Source organism: Sinohyriopsis cumingii, chromosome 14, assembly GCF_028554795.1.
Source record: "Sinohyriopsis cumingii isolate HCF-2022 chromosome 14, ASM2855479v2, whole genome shotgun sequence".
In the NCBI taxonomy this organism is placed as follows: Eukaryota; Metazoa; Mollusca; class Bivalvia; order Unionida; family Unionidae; genus Sinohyriopsis; species Sinohyriopsis cumingii.
The window spans coordinates 91,260,430-91,287,751 of NC_142974.1; the positions used below are offsets into that span (position 1 = coordinate 91,260,430).

Here is a 27,322-nt window from a genome sequence, read left to right on the forward strand (position 1 = left end):
CGCGAAAAGAAACTGATTAACGTTTGGCTTGATTGTGTATCCCAGAGTTATCGGATCTGACGCACTTATGGACTTAACCTCTTTTTTTTTCACAGGTGCTCGACGCGAGCTTGATGTTGAGAAGAAAAAAAAAATATCTGAAGGAATAATATCATACAGAGTGACAAAAAATACCTTAGATTACCCCCATGACCCGTTCTGAATTAGGACCCTTTCTATCATAATATATAAGAGAGAAGGTACGGAACTTCCAAATACTTCGTTGCACCCATGACCATCGATTTCCTTCTGCAATTTCCGTCTTTAAAGGCACACGACCAAACTGTATGGCTTGTTTTACTCCTTAGATATTTTTCTATCCATCAAGCCATCATTGCTCGCGTAGAGCACCTGTGTTCTTTTTCAGATAGATTTCATTCACGATTCAGATAGTTAAACCTAATTATATTTTGATAGAAAAGTGTTTTTTTTAGCAAAGCGTTCATAAAATGTATCAGTGCTGTGCTATTCACTCGGCTGTTGTCGTTATGTTTGCATATATCGGGCCCCTCTTTCCTAATTAATACATTTATTTTGACTGAGTTTTGTGTGCATACGGTTATAGAAAACGTCACATGAGATGCATATTTACTCGTTTTAAATTAAATATACATAGTCCTTCACTGTAAGACCACATGGGCTCATATCGTTGCTTACAGTTGACCTGTCATACATATACTCAGGGCTAGAATTTAACAGAAATTTCTTTGTAGCCAGAAGGACTAGTATATTGAGAAATTTACTAGTCCTGTCAAATTTGTACTAGTCCTGTTCACAAAACAATGTCACACAGCTTTCATGTATGTTTACCAATTCAGTTTTAAAGTTTGAACAACCCACAACAAAACAGAATGTTTTCTGTGTGTTTGTTTTGCGAATTACAGTTACACCACATAACGTTCCTTTCCTCATCATAATTCAGCCATTCCCTGTCTTTTGTCTCTTTCTTCTGAAATTTTCAATTATGCTTTTCCCTATCATAAGAATTATTCCTCATCATTCTCATTCAATTTTTGCTTTTTTTCCAGTGGCTGAACACCTATCAAATGCCACATTTTGTCTGTCTTATATATGAGGGAATTGTGCCTTGTTTTGAAATACAAGATGTTATAGTATAGCTGACGTGAATTATTTAAAGCAAGAAAGGGAATGACACACTGTCTTTCATATAAGAAAGTCAGAACAAGAAACCCGTTTCAAAACACATCTTTGCCCACTCCCACAATTAAATGGCCTCTCCCTAACAAAGACTTATCTTCAGCTTATGTTCTGCATGATCAAAGCAGTGGCTATTGTAAACACTGTTATAAAATATTAGCATCAGATGATAGTGTTAGTTTCAGCTTGGAAAAGGTGTGTTCCTGTCAAACGAAGCCATGTGACACTTGGCGCGTTGTATTTAACAGCTCCAGTTACGGTATCATAAGTCGTAACTTTGGTAATTGTTCCTAATTAATCAAACCTCAATGTATTGTTGAAATTAATAATAAGGTAGAAAATTTTCAAATCTTAGATGCCCATGCTCAGAGACTTTAATTCCCAACAAATGTACAGCATTCTGCTTGGATATCTCCACATGTATTCAATTATTTGTTCATTCTTGTAAGGGAAAAATATAAAAAACTATTCTTATCATCATAGAAAAAGTAGTTGTATGGAAAGGATGTGTCAGTAACGTAATCGTAATAAATTGATCTAATTCTTATAATTATTTCAATGGAAATGTAAAATATGTAGTTTCCTGTTTGTGACTGTTGGAGTGTTTGGGTAGCAAGCCAAAAAAACCAAACCGTAAACAAAAGAAATGTGCGAACTAATTTCTTTGAATAGTTTTTGCTGTGTTCTTTTGTGTGGTATACCGCTTTGTAGTTTGTTACTGTGGTCGAGTGAATAAGGCGTGATACCACGTCATTTCTTCATTTAATTTGTTATCAGATTAATTAGGATCAATTACCAAACTTCCGTTGTTAATGACGGGACCATAATTTGCATTGTTAAGTGAAATGCACAGAATTGGATGGATTCTTGTAAAAAAAAAAAACAAAGGTAGAGCCATATACGAATATTTTCCTATTCATCACAGGCTTCTCACTTAAGCTGATTGTCTCTTTATATTAGCAAGTTGAGCAACTGACTAGTCTATATTTTTAATGCATAAACAGACATTTCCAAGTGCAGAAATGTAAGATGGCTGACCGTAGAGTCCTTTTTTATGCAGTCATATGTAAGCTGTCAGTGAGTAGTGAAATCATTGTTTTGTGTTGGTACACAAAAAACAAATTATGATCTGTGATTATTTAAGTTGGTGATGATTTATAGGATGACAGTAATCTTGAGTGGAATATAAATTTGAGAGAGAACATATATACATATTTTTTTATTTTGTTGGATTGTGCTCATAAAACAATCACGATAAAGGAATACTAATTAATGATAATAATAATAATTAATAAAAACAATACTACCAGTAATCAGTGCATGGTATTTGTAAAAAGAAAATTCAAATGTGATTCTGTGCAGAGGACTATAAATCCAAGTTTTGCATTTTTCCCATTGGTGCCCATTATTGACAGGTTTGTCTGATGCCTTTAGCTGAAATAGTTGTTACTGCACACCTACACACCTGTATCACTTGCACTTTAACACTTTGAAACAAAAAATAGTTATTTATCAATAAAATATATGCTAAGTTATTTTTTTCTAAATGTTCACAAATTATAGTATTTCCCCCAAGATCCATAGTTGAGGTGCTATATACAAGGTCAAGGTCACAATATATTGTTTCCATTTCCATCATTTCCCTTTTTTTTCTCCATACAGTAATATGCAGCTTGTATACATATGTTGTCATGGCAGGTATGTTCAAGATCATCTCTTGGTGTTGTATTTTAAATTTTACCAATATACTATTATAATCACTGAGATGAATGAGAGTTAAAATAAATATGTGTCATAATTGAAATGGTATAGTATGTACCACCTTGGATGACCTATCTTTCAGGGCAATGTCACAGGTCTATTAAGCTGAAGTCACACTTGCCCTTCTGCTATGTAACAGCTTTTTTACATAGATGAAGCTTAGGATATTTGCATTGTCACTAAAATATGTGTTGCATTGAATGTCAGATCCTCAAAGTCATTATTGTATGGTTTCTTTCTATTCTGCTTTATATCATAATGGCTGTTGGAGGCACAAAGGTCAGCCATGGTGCACTTGTGCTTCACGTTTTGATGGAATCTTATGTATCGGAGTAAAAGTTTTATCTAAAGAGTCAAGGTCACATATAATTCTATTATTTAAGTGTTATTCCTCTGACTTGATATTGCAATAAAAATTGATTACTTTCAATATCTGCCCAGTAACTTATAGCTAACTGTAAATGTTATTGACATCGTTATTATGATTGTTTGTGCCCTCAGCAGGCAGGTGGTCCCCTATCCCAAGAAAATGAATGCTAAATAACCAGAACATTTCCTGGAGAAAAAAATTCATTATAGTTAGATTGTGCCTTTCGTAGTTGACTGTTTTTTTAATACTTTTTTGTCCAAGACCACATGCCCACTTTTAAGACACTTGTGTATTTATTTCAAGTGGTTGGTCATTGTACTAGTGCTACTGTCAGTGTCACACTTCTTATTTCACACTTGTAATCTGTTATGTCTTTTATATCCCCAGACACTTGTTTTTCACTTGTAATCTTTATGTCTTTCGGTTGTTTTTTCCTTCAGTATAATGCTGTTATACCAGAATCATGACAATTGGTGAGATGATGCATCTTGAAAAATCATCACTGTGACCCATATATTATACTATAGAGGCTTTGCTTAAATTTTGTGTTTTTACTATTCCATTTTGAATCCCTAATCTAGAATTGCATACATCTTTTTAGTACCACACCCATACAGTAAAGGTCAGTGTGTCCTATTGTTCATGCTTGAATCATGAAATTGATGATGATACACATCTCTGTTACAACAAAAGAAGGCCACCATGACCTGTATTTCAACTACTGGCTTTGGTTAAGTCTCTTTGTTTGGATCATGACAAGAGAAGTTTCTGGCATAGTATCTTGTTTAAATCATCAAAACTTTGTAAGATGACAAGTTCTTTATCCTTATTGCAAAATATGTCTCTTTGGCATTATGTCATGCTTCAGTTACCTTATTGAAATTTTGTGTTTAAAGGTCACTGATCAGGTGGTGTTTATATTCCAGTCATGAAACCTAATAAATGGATGCATCTCAGTACAAAATCCTTATAGTCAAAGGTCACTCAAACCTACATTGTATAACTGCATAGACTCTTCCATACCTACTAAGAAGGTGCTGTGTAACTAGTGCAGTTGGAAGTGGGAATAAATATTTTTATTCAGTGTGAAACTGTTCATATTTATGGCTGCATGATGTATATTGTGATTGGTTACCCTCAACAGGTTAACTGTATATTGTATTTGTGATTGAGTTTGGGAACTGAATGTGAGGCCTTATAGTGGCTAATCCAGGTAATTGTGGATGCATACTTTGGTTTGGTTTTAATGCCATTTTTCAGCACAGTGCTGGGTTTTACATGGCAGACGGTGTATTCAGTGGAGGAAGAACCTGGGAAAACACATGGAAGAACCACTGACCCACTGGTAGCTCCTGGCAAGCTTTCTTATATGCCCATGTTCCCTTTCAGTGCCAGAATCTGTGCTTTAGGGGTTCACAATGATAATAGCTTCTTAATCTATTTTTTAAAATAAAACCTCAGGCTTCTTGATATCATAGAGAAGTTTTTATTGTTTCAAGTCTTTTATGCAAGCTAGGTAGGTATTGCTTTTTAAAGTTGAACATTAAAAAAAAATGTAAACATTGTCAGCAGAAAAAAATATGGAAACAGAACATTATATAGAAACGTTTTCCAGATCACTTTAGATTTTTTTTTCAGCATGATAATTAATGTTTATAATGGCTAATGGAGACTATTAAAAATTTTGGTTTTATGTGAGGAGAACTGATCGGTAATACTGATTATCTCTCTTCCTTCTCAGGATGGCTGCCCCACTGTTGCATGACTCCGTCTGGTTTCAACAACAGAAATATGAAAGTGCAGAGGCTGTCTACCAGCAGAAGATCTGTGGCATCAGTGTATGATTTTACATAGCTTGCTTGAATTTCTTTTAATAAGGCATTTGTTTTGAAGCCATCAATCTTTAACTCACTTTGACATCCATCTTCCATTTTCTGTCCATTCATCAACATTTGTGAACAATCAGCAGGCCATATGTTTTTTTTAATCCGATTCTGGTCAGATGTAGTATGTTAGCTTACACCGTGTGTTGACAAAATACAGACATTAATGAGTCTTGCTTCTTGGGGAGTTCTCTATGAGCCAGTATAATTGTGACCAAATTTGGCACTTAGTAACCTAGCATGAAGAGTATTCATATTTAGACAAATGATGCCTTTCTGCCAAAGGAAGAATTTTTTAAAAGAACTGAACATAATTTGGTCAACTTTGCCAGAAAGCTTACTGGCACTGAGATCTTTCCAGTTATTATCAATAATGCCAGTCTGCCTTCAGATATGGCTGTCATTACATGAGATAGTAAACTCCATTAAAATGACTTTTTGTTAAAAACCTATCCAGAATTTGATCAAAAGTTTACAGAAAGCATCCTGACACAAAGGTCTTTCAAGTTATTATAAATGAAGCTGATCTGCCACTGTTGATAAATTAGAAATGTCTTTGTTACAAAAAATAGTAAGTCTTAATTAAATTCTCCAAAATCAGATTGGAAATTGAGCAAACTTGACCAAAAATGTCCTGGCATGAATACATTTCATACAAATGATGCCATCAAATATGACTGCAATTACAGCAAAACAGAAATTTCTTAATAAAGATGACTTTTCTAAAACTGATCAGACAGGCATATACAACTTCCAGGTTTGTACAAAATTGTGCCAATCTGATATTAGGTATGGCTGGCCGCCTGTACTAAAAATGAAAACATAAATATGCTAGTTGCCAGTTTGTCTGTTATCTGTGATGAGGACTATTGAGAATCACATTTTTTTAAAAACAAGTTGTTAAAATTAGCTGGATGAAACACGTTTGGGATTACATTGAATAATTTATAAACTGAACACAAATAGGAAATAGGTATAAATAACTTGGATAGGATTAAGTTGGAAGACAAAGAAGTGTAGGCAGTCTTTAGAATAAATTTGCTGTATCTTGTACAAAACATTAATTACTCTTGTTGGCAAAAAAATAAATCTGGTGTATTGTATATTTTCGGCAGTATATCTTGAAGTGGGCTTAGTACATCTGAACTTGATATCTGTGATGCACACTAATAACATACACTAACCAAATCCACTAAATATCGTAACATGGTATTGCCATGTTAAAATGTATGAAATATTTTGTTGGTATTTTTGTTATTACCTATATATATTATTTTATAGTATATCTTATATTAAATTCTGTTGGTCTCAGATTATTTTAAATTCATGTCTTATATTTTTTTTACTTAACCCACCCAATAACCCAATACTTTTCTTCTGACAGCCTTCCAAATTCATTTACTGTACCCAAAAATCCTGACCCACCATGTTTACAGATGTCAACCCTAGGTCATTTGGCCATCTCCCAACCACTGTTTAAAATAAGCTTTGGAAGTATTTTTGAATGTTGTGTTTTGGCTGCATTTCATTTGTTTATTGGTAACAGTATTACTTATCAGCTTGCTAAGATTTGTAATATTTTCCCTAATATATTTAGCACCTACTGGAAATGGACGGTAATGCATGATTATATGATGGCTGCTTTTGTGTGCTATTCATATCGGATGGTTCATCTTAACAAAAAGATATATCAGTGCAAATTGTTTAAGTAATTATACAGAGAATTGTACTTTTAACTGCTGTATAAAATCATGCTGTTGAGTAATACTGAAATCTTTTCCCAAAGGAGTAAAATTTGGTCTTGCAACTTTGGTTCACTCTCAGTAAATGGTGGGTGGAAAAGAGAATAAAAAATAAATCCTTTTATTCAGCCCAACCAACCCAATTGATTAGGTCACTTGTCTGTAAGACCAGGCAGGTTTTGTTATATGACCCTGCATATATTGTTACCTGTCCTTCATTCATCTACCAGCAATAGCTTGTTAATGCACTGGAATCCATATTTCTGATCACATTTTGGTCTCACTTGGAATATGGGCTAACATCAGGCATGTGCAACCTGAGGCCCATATGTCTAATATGGCCTGATACCCAATTTTATCTGCTATTTTACATTGTTGGGTGTAGCTTTAAAAATCACTTATGTGACCTTTCTTCTGGTGGAAGTTTCAGATGCATTACAGCTGATTCCAAAAAGAGTGAGTTCTATACATGCAAGGTGTATTAAGAAGTTCTGAATATTAGTACATTGTTCAACGTTCTTTATTAGTGAACAGTATTCACCATGCATCTCAACACACATTCTTAGTCTGATTATCCAGTTATTAAATAATATTTTGTCTTCACCTTTTTTATGTTATCATACACTGAAAACTGTACTTTTAACTGCCTGCCAGTGTTCAAAATGTCTTCTCCACACAAATATTTGATAATGGGATTCAGCCAAAAACTCGGATCTAAATCAGGGCTGTATGGACGGTGTGACAAAGCTAAATCAGGGCTGTATGGACAGTGGCAAAGCTAAATCAGGGCTGTATGGACAGTGTGGCAAAGCTAAATCTTGGCTGTATGGATGATGTGGCAAAGCTAAATCAGGGCTGTACAGATGATGTGGCAAAGCTAAATCAAGGCTGTATGGACAGTGTGGCAAAGCTAAATCAGGGCTGTATGGACAGAGTGGCAAAGCTAAATCTCAGCTGTATGGAGGATGTGGCAAAGCTAAATCAGGGCTGTATGGAGGATGTGGCAAAGCTAAATCGGCTGTATGGAGGATGTGACAAAGCTAAATCAGGGCTGTATGGAGGATGTGGCAAAGCTAAATCAGGGCTGTATGGACAGTGTGGCAAAGCTAAATCAGGGCTGTATGGACAGTGTGGCAAAGCTAAATCAGGGCTGTATGGACAGTGTGGCAAAGCTAAATCAGGGCTGTATGGATGATGTGGCAAAGCTAAATCAGGCCTGTATGAAGGATGTGGCAAAGCTAAATCAGGCCTGTATGGAGGATGTGGCAAAGCTAAATCAGGCCTGTATGGATGATGTAGCAAAGCTAATTCAGAGCTGTATGGAGGATGTGGCAAAGCTAAATCAGGGCTGTATGGAGGATGTTGCAAAGCAAAATCAGGGTTGTATGGAGGATGTGGCAAAGCAAAATCAGGGCTGTAGGGAAGATGTGGCAAAGCAAAAAACGGGGGTTGTATGGAGGATGCAGCAAAGCTAAATCAGGGCTGTATGGAGGATGTGGCAAAGTTTGGATGCTGTGCTTCTTCATTAAGTCTTTCATGGCAAGAGATATATGTGCCAGTGCAATGTTGTGGAGTAGATGGATACCTCAGATAAGGTTGTGTCAGTGGTTTGTTTGGTAGTGTTGGCAACGCTTTGAGGCATACAAATTTCCATTGATACTAGTAGAGACAGGTGCAGAATGCGTATAAAACTTTGTTGACATTCTGTCTGCATCAGAGGTTTCATGCTCAAACCACCCTTAGGGCTGCATGAGGACATTTTTGATAACCCAAGGGCCACACCACCTTTGTTATCTTTCTTGACACTTGTGATGCCAATCATTTTGTGATCCACAGGATACGGCTTGGCAGGCCTCGTCTTTGAGACCCCTGGTCTGCATCAAACTATTGGTGGTCTATGCCCATTTACTCCCATCCAAACATTAGTATATTCTATGAGTCTGGTTCAGAAAAGTAAATCCATGTTTTTTCAACTGTGAGAGTGCAATTTAGATGTCTCTGGTCACTCATTTCATATTGGTAATTTCATCCGAAGTTATATTCACATGTGTGATAAATCTTGCACAAACCTTTCTAAGTTTTAAATGACTTTTCTTTATTTAAAATCATAGTTACAAACAGCTGGTGAATTTTAATAGTAATATCCAGCATCATGTTTGAAGCTCAGCTGCTGCCACGGCAGCCATTTCTTTTTTATGAATCACAGATGATGATCTTCCAGAATGTGGATTGTCTTCCAGAGATTTGTAACATCTCTAAAATAATGCATTTACCTATAAGGCATATAATATGACAGAATTTTCTGGATAAACTTTGTCTACATAGGCCTTGATATTAGTCACAGAGGCCCCTGATTTCACTTGGATTTTACAGTAGGCCTTGATATTAGTCACAGAGATCACTTGGATTTTACAGTAGGACTTGATATTAGTCACAGAGATCACTTGGATTTTACAGTAGGCCCTGATATTAGTCACAGCGGTCCCTGAGATCACTTGGATTTTACAGTAGGCCTTGATATTAGTCACAGAGATCACTTGGATTTTACAGTAGGCCTTGGTATTAGTCACAGAGGTCCTTGAGATCACATAAGAGTTCACAGGCTCATTGCCTAGTAGCAGAATTGTTGTTTCTTTCCAGCATGTTTGGGTCACTCTCATTTATCTATGATATGGCATGCAAATATCTACTGGTGTCCAGTGTGCAGCATCTGTATCTGCAGATCATTTTGTAGAAGACTATTTTTGTCTGTTGATTGGCTTTAAATTTATTGACAGATTCAAACAAATAAAAGTTGCAACAATTCATTCAAAACTCTTAAAATACATTGTATTAATGAGGTGATTGACTGAGCTTGTTATTACTCTGGTGGCCTTATTTCTGAATCAATTTTGATAAAGCTGGGATTGTTGGCTTATAGCAATAAGATCTTGTATGAGTTAGATAATAAATGTGATCCATGCATATTAATGGTGTAATTGTGTATCTAATTTGCTGAACTTGTTTCCACTTTGGAGGCCATATATCAGATCTGACTTTGATGAAAAGAAAAATTTGGAATATATGTGCATGTTATCAGAATCTTGGATGAGTTGGATAATGATCCATGGATATTATTGGGATTATCTTGATCTGGTTGGCTGAGCTTCTTACCACACTGGAGCCATAGTTTAAATCTGATTTTGTTTTGTCTCTGAAAATGTGCTTATATCATCAAGATCTCAGAAGTAGTTTGTAATGCAATGGATCTGCACAAAATATTTAGGTGATTTTGCATTTTTGTTGGCTGATGTCATTATTATTCTAAAGTCTTTTCTAATCCATTTTTTTTAAGTCGAACTTGTTAACTTGACTCAAATCATAAAGCTCTAGGATAAGTACATTTATGAGCAAGAAACCATGCATATTAATGAGATGATCGTGAGAGCTGTGCATACTAATGAGTTGATCTTGCATCAGATCTGCTGATCATGTTACCACTGGTGGTGCCATATTGCATATCTGAATTTAATCAAAACTTGGAAAAGTTCAATAATGAGAGATATCCTTGCATATTAATTAAGGTGATTTTGAATCTGATTAGCTGCATTTGTTACACTTCTAGCAGGTATCGACCAATGCATAAACAGTAACCAATGTGTTTTGTATGTAATCCTGGTGGGCACTTGAGTCTCTTGCTAATGTGTTTTGTATGTAAGCCTGGTGGGAATTATTAGGCCCACTTGAGTCTCTTGCTAATGTGTTTTGTATGTAAGCCTGGTGGGCATTATTAGGCCCACTTGAGTCTCTTGCTAATGTGTTTTGTATGTAAGCCGGGTGGGCAGTATTAGGCCCACTTGAGTCTCTTGCTAATGTGTTTTGTATGTAAGCCCGGTGGGCAGTATTATGCCCACTTGAGTCTCTTGCTAATGTGTTTTGTATGTAAGCCAGATGGGCAGTATTAGGCCCACTTGAGTCTCTTGCTAATGTGTTTTGTCTTTTTATTTTTCCATCAGTGGCAGAACTCCAAAACCATTTATGATACATGCATCTCTGAAATTTGATAAAACTGTTTGTTTCTTTTGCTGTTCTTAATTTTAATTTTCAGTATTTTTAACATTTTCATCCAAGTTTTTTGTTTATCCATTCCATCATTCACCTATTTGTTTCTAAATGTGCCTTTGACTTTTAGAAATTTTCAAGTCGGAATATTTTGTATGCTGTGTCCATCCAGCCATTGTTCGCACTTTTGTTATATAGAACAAAACTCCAACACCATTAAGTATATGCCCTGCACACACTGGTGATAATGATATGTTTTTTATATCCCCAGACACTTGTTGTTTCACACTAGTAATCTTGATGTCTTTTATATCCCAAGGACACTTGTTATTTCACACTTGTAAAATTGATATGTCTTTTATATCCCTTAGGACACTTGTTATTTCACACTAGTAATCTAGTATTTTTGCTATTGAGAAATTGTCTGCTTCTGTAGCATTTAACCTGCCTTTTAAAGAATTTTAAAATCTTACATTTTTAATCATTCAGGAGTGTATGTTTACATTGATTGGAAAGGGGTTATTTTCATAAAGTTTCAAGCAGTTTATATTTGGACAATTTTATGGCTTGTAGGCATACCTATCTACCTAAGTGCCTACCTACCTACCTTGATTTTACCCCTTTCCATGTATACTTTTATATCCAGTGGCCATTGATAACCATTCCTGCACATATTCTGTTACTGCTTGCCTGCGTTCTGGGCCAATCAACCAAAACAGATCTGCTATGATTAAGTTGCAGTGTTTTAAGCATATTTTTTTATTTACCAGATCCTAATATTCACTTTGGAAGTAGTTGTAAAGCAAGCCATTATTTTCTCTGGATAAAATGAGCTTGCTAAATAATTTTTGCTAAGACGGTAATAAGGAATATTCAGAGAAGAAAAAATATGTGAAAATGGAATGATAAAGCACAAGAGTGCAACTGAGTATTAGGTAACTCCAAAGAGACATATGCCAGAATCTTTGGTAGCAAAACATTCCAGGTGTGACATAACTAAAAAGACAGAAATTTTCAGCTGCATTGTATTGTTATCCTGGCTTGAATTTATTGACTTAGAAGGGCCAATGTTTTGAGGTTATTGTAGACAATATACCAAACTGGCATGGAATGGAAATTCATCCAGTGTTGTCTGCAACTCTAATGAAATATGGAAGTGAAGATGTGTAGGTTCTTCTGCGTTACCTTTGGAAGACCAGCCTGCCATTTATCAGCAGCATTTAGAGTTCAGAGAAAAATGGAGTCATTACATCCATCTGTTAAAATTCTTGGAACACACTTAGTGATAGAAACAGTCAAGGCATCCATCTGTTAAAATTCTTGGAACACTCTTAGTGATAGAAACAGTCAAGGCATCCATCTGTTAAAATCCTTGGAACACTCTTAGTGAACACACCAACTTCTCTTATAGTCTGTTAAGCAAACAGAAATCATTTTTGTTATTAGCCCAATCATTGCTTAATATGAACAAAGATTTTGACTTAATCTTGACTTTATTAAGGAATTCTTTAAACTAAGAGATTTACAGATTCAGTTGAACTTTTCAGCAAATGGACCAGAGCTTGAGGACTTCATTCCAGACACAGCTGTCAACTGTTGGCTTAGCTCTGGTCCTGGTACATGGACATTTGTTTCAAATCCAGCAGCCATAACATATATACTTGAAGCAGCCAAATGTGTAGTATCAACCAATATTTTTTTTAAGTGCATACATCTCATCAAATCTGTAAGTGATTACAATTTTAGGACAAAAAAAGTACGGTGGAACAAGTGAATTTTCTGAAACAATTTTCCTGGACAACTGGGTGCAAACAAAATTTGATCATACATACATACATACACACATACATACATACATACATACATACATACATACATACATACATACATACATACATACATACGTACGTACGTACATACATACGTACATACATACATACACTCTGGTGGCCTAGTAGTTAGAGAGTCCACCTCATATGCTGGATGTCGTGGATTTGATCCCCAGCTTAGACATAAAAATGGTACTAACATCTGCCTCGCTAAGCACTCAGCATTAAGAGGTTATGGTTAAGACTGGTTGGCCTGGTGTCAGGATAATGTGTCTGGGTGGGACATCATGCTACGTGTCTGCGGCACGATGACCCAGTGCTAGATATCACTATAAACTGTCACATTGCAGACATCTTAGTGATATAACTGAAAAATTGTTACAGCCACGTTAAAAATCCAGATCACACACATGCATGCATACATACATACATACATACATACATACATACATACATACAGGCATACATACATACATACATACATACATACATACATACATTTATTTTATGGTACTGAATCATTATAAACTATGACAGAAAAACAGACAATCCAACAAGTTTTATTGTAACATTCATCATGGTTCAGCCACTGTTGTTGCAAGCATTGAGTATTACCATCTGCCAATTATATATATGAAAATCAATTTTTGAAAAGAATTATATTTTTATCCTCCTATCCATCTGTTTCTGTCCATTGTTCATCCATCCATTAGCATGTTTGTTACTGCTGCTCAACCTAAACAACTTGAAGAATTGCAATCAAACTTTGCGTTCATGTTCATCCCATAGTCTAGTTTATCATAGATTAAAATGGTGCTGCTTGCACATCCAGTATGGCAGCCATCTTGAAAATCTAGTTATCATGACTCCTTAATGAGACTTTCTAGCTAGATGTATAGCTAGTCCTAAATAAAAATGGTGCTGATAAAGTCCAAATATGGCCACAGTGGCAGCCATCTTGAAAATCTTATTGCAAATCCTTCTGAACAGAAAGTTATTATTGGCATGTGGTTTTCACCAAAAGACTTATTTCCAGTTGGTCTTAGATGCACATGGTGCTGATTTAACATCCTGTATGACAGCAACACAGCAGATATTTTGAATATCTTGTTATTATTACTCTTTCTGAATGGAAGTTCATATCAACATGAGCTTTTTGCTAAAAGACTCAGGTGTCAAAGCAAACATTTAGAAAAAAAAATTATGGGGTTTTGAGTGAAAGACTAATGATGTCTGCTTTTTCTTAAATGAAAATGGTTCCAGTCTCATATCGGTATGCTGCCATTATGATTATGATGAGAAGTTTTTGTTGCTACTTCCTCTGAATGGTGATCATTATGGGGTTTTGAGTGAATGACTAATGATGTCTGCTTTTTCTTAAATGAAAATGGTTCCAGTCTCATATCGGTATGCTGCCATTATGATTATGATGAGAAGTTTTTGTTGCTACTTCCTCTGAATGGTGATCATTATGGGGTTTTGAGTGAAAGACTAATGATGTTGCTTTGTCCTAAATGAAAATGGTGTCAATCTGACATCCAGTATATCCACCAGTGGCTAATTTGACAATATCTTTATTGCTGAAGAATATTGGAGACAGTTTCAATGCTTAGCAATACAAAGGAAGAAATGGTCCTATCTTGGATTCCTTGAAATTATTTTTGCCCATTAGTGCATCTGTAAGTTTGAGAGACTCTTAAAGATTATATTAAAGAATTTCCAAATTTGTTTTCATAATTTAGGAACCTCTTTATTTAGCCTCTATGCACTTTTCCTTACTTTCCAGGGAAAGGCCTTGGCTGGCAGTGCTTCGGCATCGTCAAGCTCACTGAAAACAAACATAGTCCAGGCAAGGAAACAAATTCAAAATGCCCTGAAGGATGTGAGTAGTACACATCCCTGCAACATTTTTTCTATTAGCTGCACGCCAGATCTCTGTTTCCTTGTTTAGCTATTTTTTTCTGTCTTTTAATCTTGTAACATTTGTCTGCTTTAGTTAGATGCTGTCATAATTGCTTGATTAAAACATTTCTGAATAGTACCACTAAAATTTAATTCTAGCTTAAGTAAACAAAATAGGATTGTCGTTAGGGCAGAATAATTTAACTTAAACAGTAACTGTAATATTCTTTAAAAAAGTTTTTTCATACTGTAAAGCTACAGATAAACATTGGTATCTTTATTATTATTTCTACCACCATAGAAATTAGGCCTTTGCAGTCAATGAATGAAAATAGCTTGTAAAGCTACAGATAAACATTGGTATCTTTATTATTATTTCTACTACCATAGAAATTAGGCCTTTACAGTCAATGAATGAAAATAGAGTCAGACTTGGAGAAGTGTGCATCTAATCTCATCCATGTTTATGAGAAAAGAGGCTTTTGCATGACAATGGATAAATCTAAAATACTAGATTCATTTACTACAATCATATATTCATCAAAAAGAGGTCATTATACTAAGCAAAATGTTATTTATTTACTCACCAGCCACGTGTGTGGCAAACAATACACAAGACTAAAAAAAGGAATTCCATTTGAGCATAAAAGAACATTTGATTGATATTTTAAATAAGGAGACGTTTTGTTTTCACCAGAAGACTTAATGATATCTGGTTTGTCCTAAATGGAAATGTTGTGCATCTTATATCCAGTAAAGTCTCTGAAAAGGAAAGTCATTTTGACATCAGAAGAGTTTTTTTACGGTGGTCCTAAATAATGTTGTAGATCTTTATTATAGCCAGTGGTCATCTCGAAAAGTTTAACTATTCTATACTGATCCCATTATACCAACATCACCATTAGATCTCTTATGATAATCTAGTTGGTCCTAAATGAAAATAGTGCCAATCATTAATGCAGTATTGCAGCCAAAATATGAAACTCTTGTTCTTACCATTCATAAATTGATGATCGTATTGACAAAGGGTTTTCACCAAAACTTCCAATGAGGTCTTCTTGGTACTAAATGAAAATGGTGCCAATCTGTGTTACCATAGCAGATACCATGAAAATATTTTCATCATTGAAGATGGTTTCAGCCCTTAGCAGTTAAAAGGAAGAAATGGTCTTGAATTCTTGGAAATACTTCTTGCCTAGTAGAACATCTTAGTCTGTTTGAGGGACTCATCACTTTCGTTTTAGTCCGTTTGAGGGATTCTTATCATATTCGCCTTAGTCCATTTGAGGGACTCTTTATCACCTTTGTCTTAGTCCGTTTGAGGGATTATTATCACCTTCGTCTTAGTCCGTTTGAGGGACTCTTATCACCTTCATGCTTTTCCTAGGTGAAGCAAGACAGTATTTTAAATGTCTGAATTTGTTTCATTTTGTCATTGATTGAGATGAAAATTCATGGGATGTAGTTATGATGAAATTCATGGGATGTAGTTATGATGAAATTCTAGGTACATGTATTATCATTAGTAGGAGAAATCTAAACAGAATAATGCAGAAAAACAGTTTTTATATTGATGTTTGGATTGTTCTGACATCTTGGATTTGACAGTTTTTATTCTGCCTTACCAATATGCATGCTTTCAGTTAGAGCTTTACCTTTGTGATCTTTCTGTATTTGCTTTGATGCTTCTTAGATGAGAAATGTTATTTTTGTGTATCATGTCATTCTATCAAATGCATGAAATAATTAATTTTATAATGATGGTCGATTAAGTCTTGTGACATTCATAATTTTTATGGCCATATCATGATGGCCAATTATCATCTGTGTGTCTTCTCGCTGTCCATTGCTGTTTTCCTTGTTATGCAAGCTTCATTGGGTATATTTTGTATGTTTGTAAGTTGCATCAAAGAGTTTGTATCTTTGAGACAATTCCCTGGATAATTTGGGAGGGAAGAGTTGTGGGTAAGAGGTCACAATTTTATAGGTAATATGGACTTTTGTATGTAACCTTTTCTCCAACTTTAATAATGGGTGATCGTATTTGATATAATGTTTCAGTAATGTAAATAGATGATGAGTGAGATTTTGAATCCTGAATGCAGCAGCGGTGGTTAGGGCTTTTTTTGGGTGTGGACAGTCAGGGTTTGTGTTTTGAAGAGCATGATCACTCTTGGATGGCGTTGCACTCCTTAAATTGCTTCCAAGAGAATGATACATTATTCTCCCCAATTTTATTGTTCAAAACAAAGATTTTCAGATGTTTTCTGAGAGAACTTCTCAATTTTTGTACCTAGATTTCATGGCCTTTGCCTTTAACAAATAGTGATATATTTACAAGTTTGCCAGTTAAATATTTTAGTGCAGGAAAGTCTTTAAAACATTAATTTAGTTTAATGATGAAACATTATTATTCCTAACAATTTGGTGACATCATATCAAACCAGTGTTTATATTTTGAACATGCAGTTTTGCTTAGCTAGCATTGACGTTAACAGCTATCACTGTTCCTTTGTGCTTATGAATACAAATATTTGAGGAGAGTGAATAACTCTTCTCAACACTACCAGGAGAGCTGTTCAGTTCTCCTGCATTTTACACAACACAAACCCTGGGGTCAGTACTAAAATAAAAAATAGATATTTGTTATATCTCTAGCTTTTGGAGCATTAGGGCAAGTAGGTCATAGGTTTTCCATAAGGAGTTGATCCTTCCTCAGAAATTGACATGATTATTGTTTTCTTCTTGACCTAAATGCTTATCCTCTATTCCATTTCTCTATTGTATACTTGGGTTTCAGATCTCTTAATTAGAATAAAAATAAATTAATTACAGTCAAACCTGTTCTGTCACCTTTTTTTTAGCAGCCACCTGTTCACAATGGCCATTCTAATTTCCCCATGGCAAACTTCCTTTTCAAATGCCCTGTATATAACTGTCACCTGCCATGTGTGGTTAGAGGTGAGGTCTTTCATAACCAATCATAACCATGTGTGGTCAGAGGCCAGGTCTTTTATAACCAATCATAACATGTGTGGTCAGAGGCCAGGTTTTTCATAAGCAGTCATAATCATGTGTGGTCAGAGGACAGTCTTTCATAACCAATCAATAGTTTCTCCCTGCCTTAAGTTGTCACTGTGACTGCTCTGTCTATGTGACTCAGTGTGCCAACATTTATCTTGCTTGTACTTGTAAATCCATTCCAGCTGATGGCGTATCTAAAAGGTGTCAAATTCAGAAGTGAGGCAGTTTTTATCATTAAGATAGAGGGTTGCAGCATTTCTTTTACTGGATGGTTTTGAAAAGTTGTCAGGTTTTCTTATCAGAAATGTGCCCGTGTGACAGGTATAGTTTGATATCTGTTTGCATTTGAATAAACGCTATCCTTAAAGACAAAATATGTCTTGAGAAGATATAGAGTTACTTCCCTTTTCATTAGTTTCAGGGGTCATTCATTATTAAAAACTTGTCTGGAAAGGTTAGTGATGTTTTGGTTTAAGGGTCACAACAAAAGCTACATATTGTTTTTTCAGATTCATCACAGAATTTTTGCATAAGCGAGCTGTCATTTAATCTGAGTTAAGTAACTGGCTTATCCAGATATTATTTTTGAAATGTGAACAGCTGTTCACAGGTGAAGCTTGCACAAGATTGAACCAGCATTCTTTTTTTCAGTCATTTGTAAGCTGTATGTGAGTAGTGAAATTATTTTATGATGGTGCACAAAACAAATTTAGTAATGATTTGAAGTCATTGATGATTTAACTTATTGGACGGATTAAGGTGAGTGTAATCTTGTTTGGAAGAGAACATATATTTGTATTTTATTATTTGCTTAATAGTGCATATATGTTAATAATAATAATAATTGATGCTTGGTATTTGATTAAAAAACAATTTTGAAAGGTGAACGTGTGATTAGAGGTCACCATTGTACACCAGCCAGTTTTGCCATTTATCATGGGTGGATGCTGTTGACAGGTTGACTGTATTTGGGTTCCAAGTCATTTGAATGAAATGAAAATAAATTAATTGAAGTGGATTCTGCTTATATCTGTATTGCATTACTTTCTAAGCATCTGTTAATTTTTTGTGGTGTTATGACTATGTTCAGTGTAATGCTAACATTTCACATTCACCTGAGGTTTAGCACAAATGGATAATTAATATCATAAGCATACAACTCGGACTTGAGGTATGATGTATTTTAGTAAATTTCTTTTGCAGTTGACTTACTGGAATGTTTTTTTTTTTGGTATTAGAATTATGTCAGGGTTGTTATCACTGAGCATGTTTATCCATTTGCCAATATAGCCCAGATAATATTCATCAGCTCCATATAGCCTTAATAACAACATAAGTCAGTCCATTTAGCCCTAAAAACAACATAAATCAGTCCCATATATCCTTATATAGCCCTGATAACAACATAACTCAGACCCATATATCCTTTTATAGCCCTGAAAACAATATAAATCAGTCCCATATATCCTTTTATAGCCCTGAAAACAACATAAATCAGTCCCATATAGCCTGATCTAGCCCTGATAACAACATGAATCAGTTCCGTATAACCATATATATCCCTGATAACAACATAAATCAGTCCCATTTAGCACTATATATCCCTGATAACATAAATAAATCAATCCCATTTAGCGCTGTATATCCCTGATAACAACATAATTCAGCCCCATATAACCCCAATAAGAACATTCTTCAGTCCCATTTAGCACTATATATCCCTGATAACAACATAAATCAGTCCCATTTAGCACTATATATCCCTGATAACAACATAAATCAGTCCCATTTAGCACTATATAACCCTGATAACAACATAAATCAGTCCCATTTAGCACTGTATATCCATGATAACACATAAATCAGTCCCATTTAGCACTATATATCCCTGATAACATAAATCAGTCTAATTTAGCACTATATATCCCTGATAACAACATAATTCAGTCCCATTTAGCACTATATATCCCTGATAACAACATAAATCAGTCTCATTTAGCACTATATATCCCTGATAACATAAAGAAATCAGTCCCATTTAGCACTATATATCCCTGATAACAACATAAATCAGTCTCATTTAGCACTTTATATCCCTGACAACAACATAAATCAGTCTCATTTAGCACTATATATCCCTGATAACAACATAAATCAGTCTCATTTAGCACTATATAGCCCTGATAACAACATAATTCAGTCCCATTTAGCACTATATATCCCTGATAACAACATAAATCAGTCTCATTTAGCACTATATATCCCTGATAACAAAATAAATCAATCCCATTTAGCACTATATATCCCAGATAACATTCAGTCTCATTTAGCACTATATATCCCTGATAACAACATAAATCAACCCCATATAACCCCAATAAGAACATTATTCAGTCACATTTAGCACTATATGTCCCTGATAACACATAAATCAGTCTCATTTAGCACTATATATCCCTGATAACATAATTCAGTCTCATTTAGCACTATATATCCCAGATAACAACATAAATCAGTCTCATTTAGTACTATATATCCATGATAACATAAATAAATCAGTCCCATTTAGCACTATATGTCCCTGATAACATAATTCAGCCCCCTATAACCCCAATAAGAACATAATTCAGTCTCATTTAGTGCTGTATGTCCCTGATAACAATATAATTCAGCCCCATATAACCCCAATAAGAACATTATTCAGTCACATTTAGCACTATATGTCCCTGATAACACATAAATCAGTCTCATTTAGCACTATATGTCCCTGATAACAACATAATTCAGTCTCATTTAGCACTATATATCCATGATAACATAAATAAATCAGTCCCATTTAGCACTATATATCCCTGATAACAACATAATTCAGCCCCCTATAACCCCAATAAGAACATAATTCAGTCTCATTTAGCACTATATATCCCTGATAACAACATAAATCAGTCTCATTTAGCACTATATATCCCTGATAACAACATAATTCAGTCCCATTTAGCACTATATATCCCTGATAACAACATAAATCAGTCTCATTTAGCATTATATATCCCTGATAACATAAATAAATCAGTCCCATTTTGCACTATATATCCCTGACAACAACATAAATCAGTCCCATTTAGCACTATATATCCATGATAACAACATAAATCAATCCCATTTAGCACTATATATCCCTGATAACAACATTATTCAGTCTCATTTAGCACTATATATCCCTGATAACATAATTCAGTCTCATTTAGCACTATATATCCCTGGCAACATAAATCAGTCTCATTTAGCACTATATATCCCTGATAACATAAATTAATCCCATTTAGCAATATATATCTCTGACAACAACATAAATTAGTGCCATAAAGCCTGAGCAGTGTTTCTTGTAAATTAAGGCATCCTGTGTATGACCAACAAAGCTATTTTGGAATTAGACACAGCTTATACCCTTGATTTAATATTTGATTGACAAATACTTTCTTATTTTGTACAGAATTTATGTCATAAAATCTGCGAAAAATGTCTGAATGTTCCTGAAATAGTACACCAGACAAAGCTGGCGTTTTTATGTCATTCAAAATTAACTATAGAGAGAAAACATTTATATATTCTATTTGATTGATCCTACATACAGTAAATTTAAAATCTAAAATTTGCACACAGATTGCAAGAACATTCACAAGTTTTATTGTGCCCACAATGAGGGTGTCGTGCTAATTGCCATGATAATGTCATTTGTTCATTAAGGGTGTGGTCATTTTCATTAAAATGACCGACATTAGAACTGTGCTCATTCAGAAACATGCTGAGATCCTCAGAAAAATTTAATTCATAAAATTATCCAAAATTGTATCACCATGTCTGGATGTGACTTTTGGAAAACAAATGATATGTCGTGAAAATTGGATAAAATTTACTGCCAGTCTCACATGTTTCTGACTAACTTAGCAAGGACAGTACATTTGTTTATGTGGTTCATGATACAGTTAAAAAATATTGCAGGGATAGAATTTTGGAGACAGTTACAAATTTTGTAAACATTTTCTGTGAGAATGTTACATATTGGATTCTGATGACATATTGGCAGCATGTAGAAAAATGGCTGTCATTGTCTACATTAAGGAGTGTTTATTTTACATCTTTACTCAACCCATTTATGATAGATTGAAAACATACAAATTATGTTCTTGATTGGCAGGAATGCCTACTTCTTTTATTTGAGTCTGTTTTACCCAGTAAAGGTGCATAATACTTAAACTGTCTACTTTGAAATTGTTATTTGGAACTGGGGATGATATATTACCTGTAGACAGAGAAAAGTATGTGTTTGTGAAACAGTAGTTTTAACAGTCCTGTTCCATGTGAAGATTATATATTTGAACTTTGCAACATCTACGTGGTAAAAAAATAACTGAAATACCCCACCCAATGTTTATATAGCATTCACAGCTTAGAAAAAAACTTGCTTATTTGTGACCATTTCATCTCTAAGTATTGTTATTGTAAACATTACATATCTCTTTTAATTATTATTAAAAGTCATAGACTATAGAGAGCTTATTGTCTTTGTTATGTCCATCCATTCGATTGAGTTAGTAATCACTGCTAAACTACATAGAGGATTGTGTTAAAATTGTATAACACATTTATCTTATGGTCTGCCTTGTCCTAAATGAAAATGGTGACACTTGAAAGTTTTTATCACATACCTGGAGCAGACTTTCCGAAAAGCTAGCATTTGGCATAAGGAAAAAGACTTGATTTTAGGGTCAAAATGTGAAAGGTCAAGGTCAGTTTGACTTGAATAATCAGCTGTACCTCATATACTAGGTCCAGACTTTGTTGAACCTTTCACTTGGAGTAAATAGACTTGCCAATTTTAAGGTTAAAAAGTCAAGTATATGTTACTGTAAACATGTCTTTGCTTTTGTGAAGGAGTTTAAAAAGCAGACCTAATTGACCTTGTGGTCACATTAGTGATTGCTTGCTTTTTTTAAAATTAATAGAGCTTATGAAAAACAGGGACTTGTGCGTACAGTGGTGAATTGTTACCAAACTTCATGTTTTTGTTGCATTCCAGTTAATGAGTTGATCATGAGAACTCAGGTAGAGGGTCATGACACAGGGTGTATAGCTGTAATGGCATGAGAGACCGATAAGATTAATACGAAAGGACTTGCTTGAAATCAGTTATATGGATATATGTAAAAAATACCTTCTGTCAGGGTCAGGGTCAAAAGGCTATGACAGTGAATTTTGTACTGCGTTTACAGGTATCATGGGAACTAGGTGAATTTTGATGACGTCACCAAATTTAAATATTCCTTGTGTATTTGATCATTATTGGATCAATATTTCACATAAATTACAAAGTTAGTCATTCTCTGACAATTTGTCAGAAATTTCCAAAACCCTTGTTAACTCCAACAAAAGAAAAGTTTTGTTACCAAATTTGGTATGAGGAGTTTCTCCAGAATGTCTGTGATGGTATCTGTACTCCATAATTAGAAAGAAAATAAGGACAGAAGAAGTGGCTTTCTTGTGGATTCCTGAAGAAAAAAGTTTTTGACTGGCTGAATATCATTTCCTTCAGACCACTATCGTTTTAATAGATCTTTCCACTTTTAACACGCTTCTCAGATATGGAACTACCCAAATGTAGGTAATATTTTTGTGATTTTTCTTAGCTTACAAGTATTTGTAGCATGTCATTGGATCATGTGTGTGTATTTGCATGGCTTGAACTGAATTTCAGTATGTAATACTGGCCATGTCTAAAGCACATGTATTCCCTCATGTACCAATGTCTGTGCATTTCCATGTGCAAAGGTCTCATTCATAGATATGTATATGCATGTCAGTGTTCAAATGTCTCATCCATATATCCATTGATATATCTGTGCAAGTCCTTATGCAGGGGTCTAATTTATAGATGTCATTGTGCAAAAGGTCTTATTCAGAGATATATGTGTCTCCTTGTGCCAAGGTCTCATCCATATATCTGTGCATGTCCATGTGCAAAGGTCTCATTCATAGAGATGTCTTTGCATGTCCGTGTGCAAAGGTCTCATTCATAGATATCTCTATGCATGTCCATGTGCAAAGGTCTCATTCATGGATATGTCTATGCATGTCCATGTGCAAAGGTCTCATTCATAGAGATATCTATGTATGTCTTTGTGCAGAGGTCAGAGATATGTGTGTGTATGTCCTGGTGCAGAGGTCTCATTCATATCATTGCACAGGACCATAATTTGTCATTTTAATTTGTAGTAGAAAGTATGCATGAAGTTACTTTATTTTGTTTTGCCATTATTTTGATTTGTATTAGAAATCACAGAAGTTAGATGTCTCTCAGTGAAATCGATTTAAGAAACGAACATTAATAATAATAATAATAATAATAATAATATGTGCTTGTTAAAATCTCAATTATACATCATTCATGACATGCATATATGGAAAGATAATTGTTTAGCATTGATGTTGCAGGCAAATGTATCCATTGCATGTGCCTATCTGTAAACACCATATACACTGAGTGGGTAACTTGATCTTTAGGTGGAGTTTCAGTAAGGCATGGTTTTGTGTGAATAGAGCAAGTTGAATTGTGATGTTCATGTTGAAAAGATTATTTTTATGCAAGTTAATATTTGCACAGGAGAAAGTAGTTTTCTATGCGAATGATATTGATCTAATAAGTATAATTGTACGTGTTTCAAACACTCATGTTTGAATAGGTTTCTTTGCCCCCTGAAGAGTAAGGTATTGAAAAAATTCAGTGTCCAGACTAAATTGGACAAGAGTCCAAGTGCTTTGATTATTGCATGCCAGATGCTAAATCATTGGGTTGTGGGTTCAAATTCTGCCAGACTAGACCAAGTTGACTATTGTGGTGTGTCTGTGAGCAAAGCACTTTAATATCGTTATGCATACATGCCAACCCTTACGCTTTTTCACCAAATTACGTCTTATGCGTAAATATATTCAGATTACACGTTTTCAGTATATCACCCACCAAAACAATGAATAATTGTTTTCTCATTTTTATTAACACCCCATTAATTCCACAGACCATATTCTAGAAAAGATGGCCTCTATGTAACTACAACATAAGAGTACGCTTGTCCGTAGACTTGCATGCACTTTTTCTATGTTCTATTTATAGCAGCTGCCCTATTTCCAAGAAACATGCTGGGTTCTACTTTCAACTTTTGACCTCAGTTTCTATTCATAGCAGCTGTATGGCTTAGCTAGGAGAGAACAGACTGGTTTTATAACTTTTAATCTTTGCTCACAGATTTTTTTTATTCTAATTCAGATCTGGTACAGAACCAGTCTCTAGGTATTTGGCGCTAAAAGTCAAGTCAGATTTATTATAGCCAATGCATGTGTTAGAGCAAAGATATTTTTCAAATAATTTCACAGATGGATTAGGAAAAGATGAAAAACTTATTCATAGATGAATACATGAAAACAGAAACGTTGAATGAGCTTCTTTTACTAACTCCAGTGCTACGGTAACTTTTTTACAGCAGAACTAGATTGTGGACATGCTAATTCAACATTTCTTTGTTTTACCACCATGACCAATATTAAAATCTTTTCCACACAGCCTGCAAGAGGCGTGAAGCTGCCCTAGACTGGAATGCTGTATTGTGTAATTCATGTATTCATATTCATTTGGTACATATGCTCATTGAATTTTTATCATGTTATGTGTGGATGTGGATTACTCTTTTTCTGCTCGGACTACTCTTTTTGTTCACTTGGATTGCACTTTCTCCTCGCCAGGGGTTGGCATGTATGCATTATGTTGGCACTAGTCTTTCATGTGTTGATGTACCATTAAGCTTGATCAGTCAAAACAACCTGGACAAGGAAACGTATTAGCTTGGCAAGTAAAGCTTTACATCATTTGCATATAATTTAATGCTATCTTGGTATATAAATTGGAGATCGCTGATCCTTTGTTAAAATCATGTAGAACTTAACTTTGGTAAATTTTCAATTTGTCAAATTCGGTAACTTGAAAGTATTCAGAAAACTTCCTTTGTTCTTGTTTATATTTTGTTTTCTTCCTTTGATCTGGACAAAGTATTGTGGGATAATTTGACTTGTGTTCAGCTTGCTCATAACATAGACAATGTTATGTTGCTCAGTATTGATCAAATATAGACTGGAGGTAACTCCATGTGGATGTGGCGCACTCTTGTGAATTACATATTTTATGGACTTTATTATACTTAACCAGACCTTGTATTGTTAAATTTTAAAATTCTTAAGACTTAGAAATACTGTTTATAATTGGTACAGTAAAATTGACAGTTATCATAGATAAAAAGAAGTCTGTAATCATCACGTTATGCATGTGAAATAAAATAATACATTCTGGACACCACTGTACATAATGATGGAAACGCTTTATGATTATGATAAAGTATGGATGTCTCTTCAATATAAAAAAAATTCCTTTTTAGTTAGGCATATGAAGCCATTTAGTGCCTGAAAGAGAGCAGACTTGTTTTACATAGTACTTACTTACAGCTGGTGTTTAGAAGGGTGACAAAATAAATTGTGGGAAATAATCTTTTTATACAAGTGAATTTGGGTTCTTAACATGTCAGTGTTTGTATTTCCAGGAATAATTTGATGTGAAAATAGTGAAGTTTTGCCTCACTAAATTAATGTAATGTTAATGTGTGCTTGGTTGCAGGGGCCTTGTGATTCAACAGGTGGGGCAATGGATCCAACAGTAGTAAAGAGGATAGAATCCCTGGAGAAGGAGAACAAAGAAATGAAAAAAAGTAAGCCAACAAGGAGAATCATACCATATATATATATATATATATATATATATATATATATATATATATATATATATATATGCATGCTAGGTTTTATGTTAAGTCCAACAGCAAACTGCACAGACGCTGATCTGCCAACATATAATGTGCAGGCAGACCTGAGCTTATGCATTATGTGGTGAGTAATCAGTGGAAAAAACAATGAAGACCCTGATCCGCTAGTGCATTATGCATCATAAGAAAAGGGTCAGTGCAGTTTGCAGTTGGACTCTACTTATAAGTGAGTACATATGGTACTTTGTCTATTTAAGGAGACAGACCCAACATTAGTTGTATAATAAAGAAAAATTTATCATTTAGTTGGGAAAAATTTAAATGGTAACGGTTAACCCCCAAAAATAGAGTCCGATTAAGGGAATGCAAAATGTTATGATTAATATAACATTTAAAAGCTGTTGAAAGACATGGTTATGAATGAGTTGTCATTGATGCAGACCATTTATGTCAGACAGCACCCTGGAATAAATAAAACCTTTCAAGCTTGTTTGCTTATCTGCCATTAAATATTTCTGTATTGCTAAAAACAGAGAAAATGAAGCTTTTCAGAAAAGACTGGACTGAAGTTAACCAAATGTTCAGGCACAGAGGTCCTTTAAACCAGAGAACTTTACCTAGTGCCATTGCATTTGTTAGACCAAAGCAAGAGAGGTGTGTGTTAACACACCCACTTAGTATACTGTGATAGACGCATTCTGTACATGATATA

General features: G+C 34.6%; 1 protein-coding gene across 4 annotated transcripts in view; it reads left to right on the forward strand.

Annotated features, from left to right (window-relative positions):
* LOC149784376 (elongation factor 1-delta-like) overlaps window positions 1–27,322 on the forward strand; it is a 45,061-nt gene that overhangs the window by 191 nt on the left and 17,548 nt on the right. Inside the window, exons 2-5 of one of the 4 annotated variants that reach the window (XM_089932430.1) lie at window positions 5,070–5,166; window positions 14,610–14,705; window positions 23,390–23,407; window positions 26,466–26,556. In XM_089932430.1, the coding sequence (XP_089788556.1) occupies window positions 5,071–5,166; window positions 14,610–14,705; window positions 23,390–23,407; window positions 26,466–26,556 (301 nt within the window). In that variant the 5' untranslated portion in view covers window position 5,070. The remainder of the gene's footprint in view (window positions 1–5,069; window positions 5,167–14,609; window positions 14,706–23,389; window positions 23,408–26,465; window positions 26,557–27,322) is intronic. The other 3 variants (XM_089932431.1, XM_089932432.1, XM_089932433.1) reach the window with 3 other exon arrangements.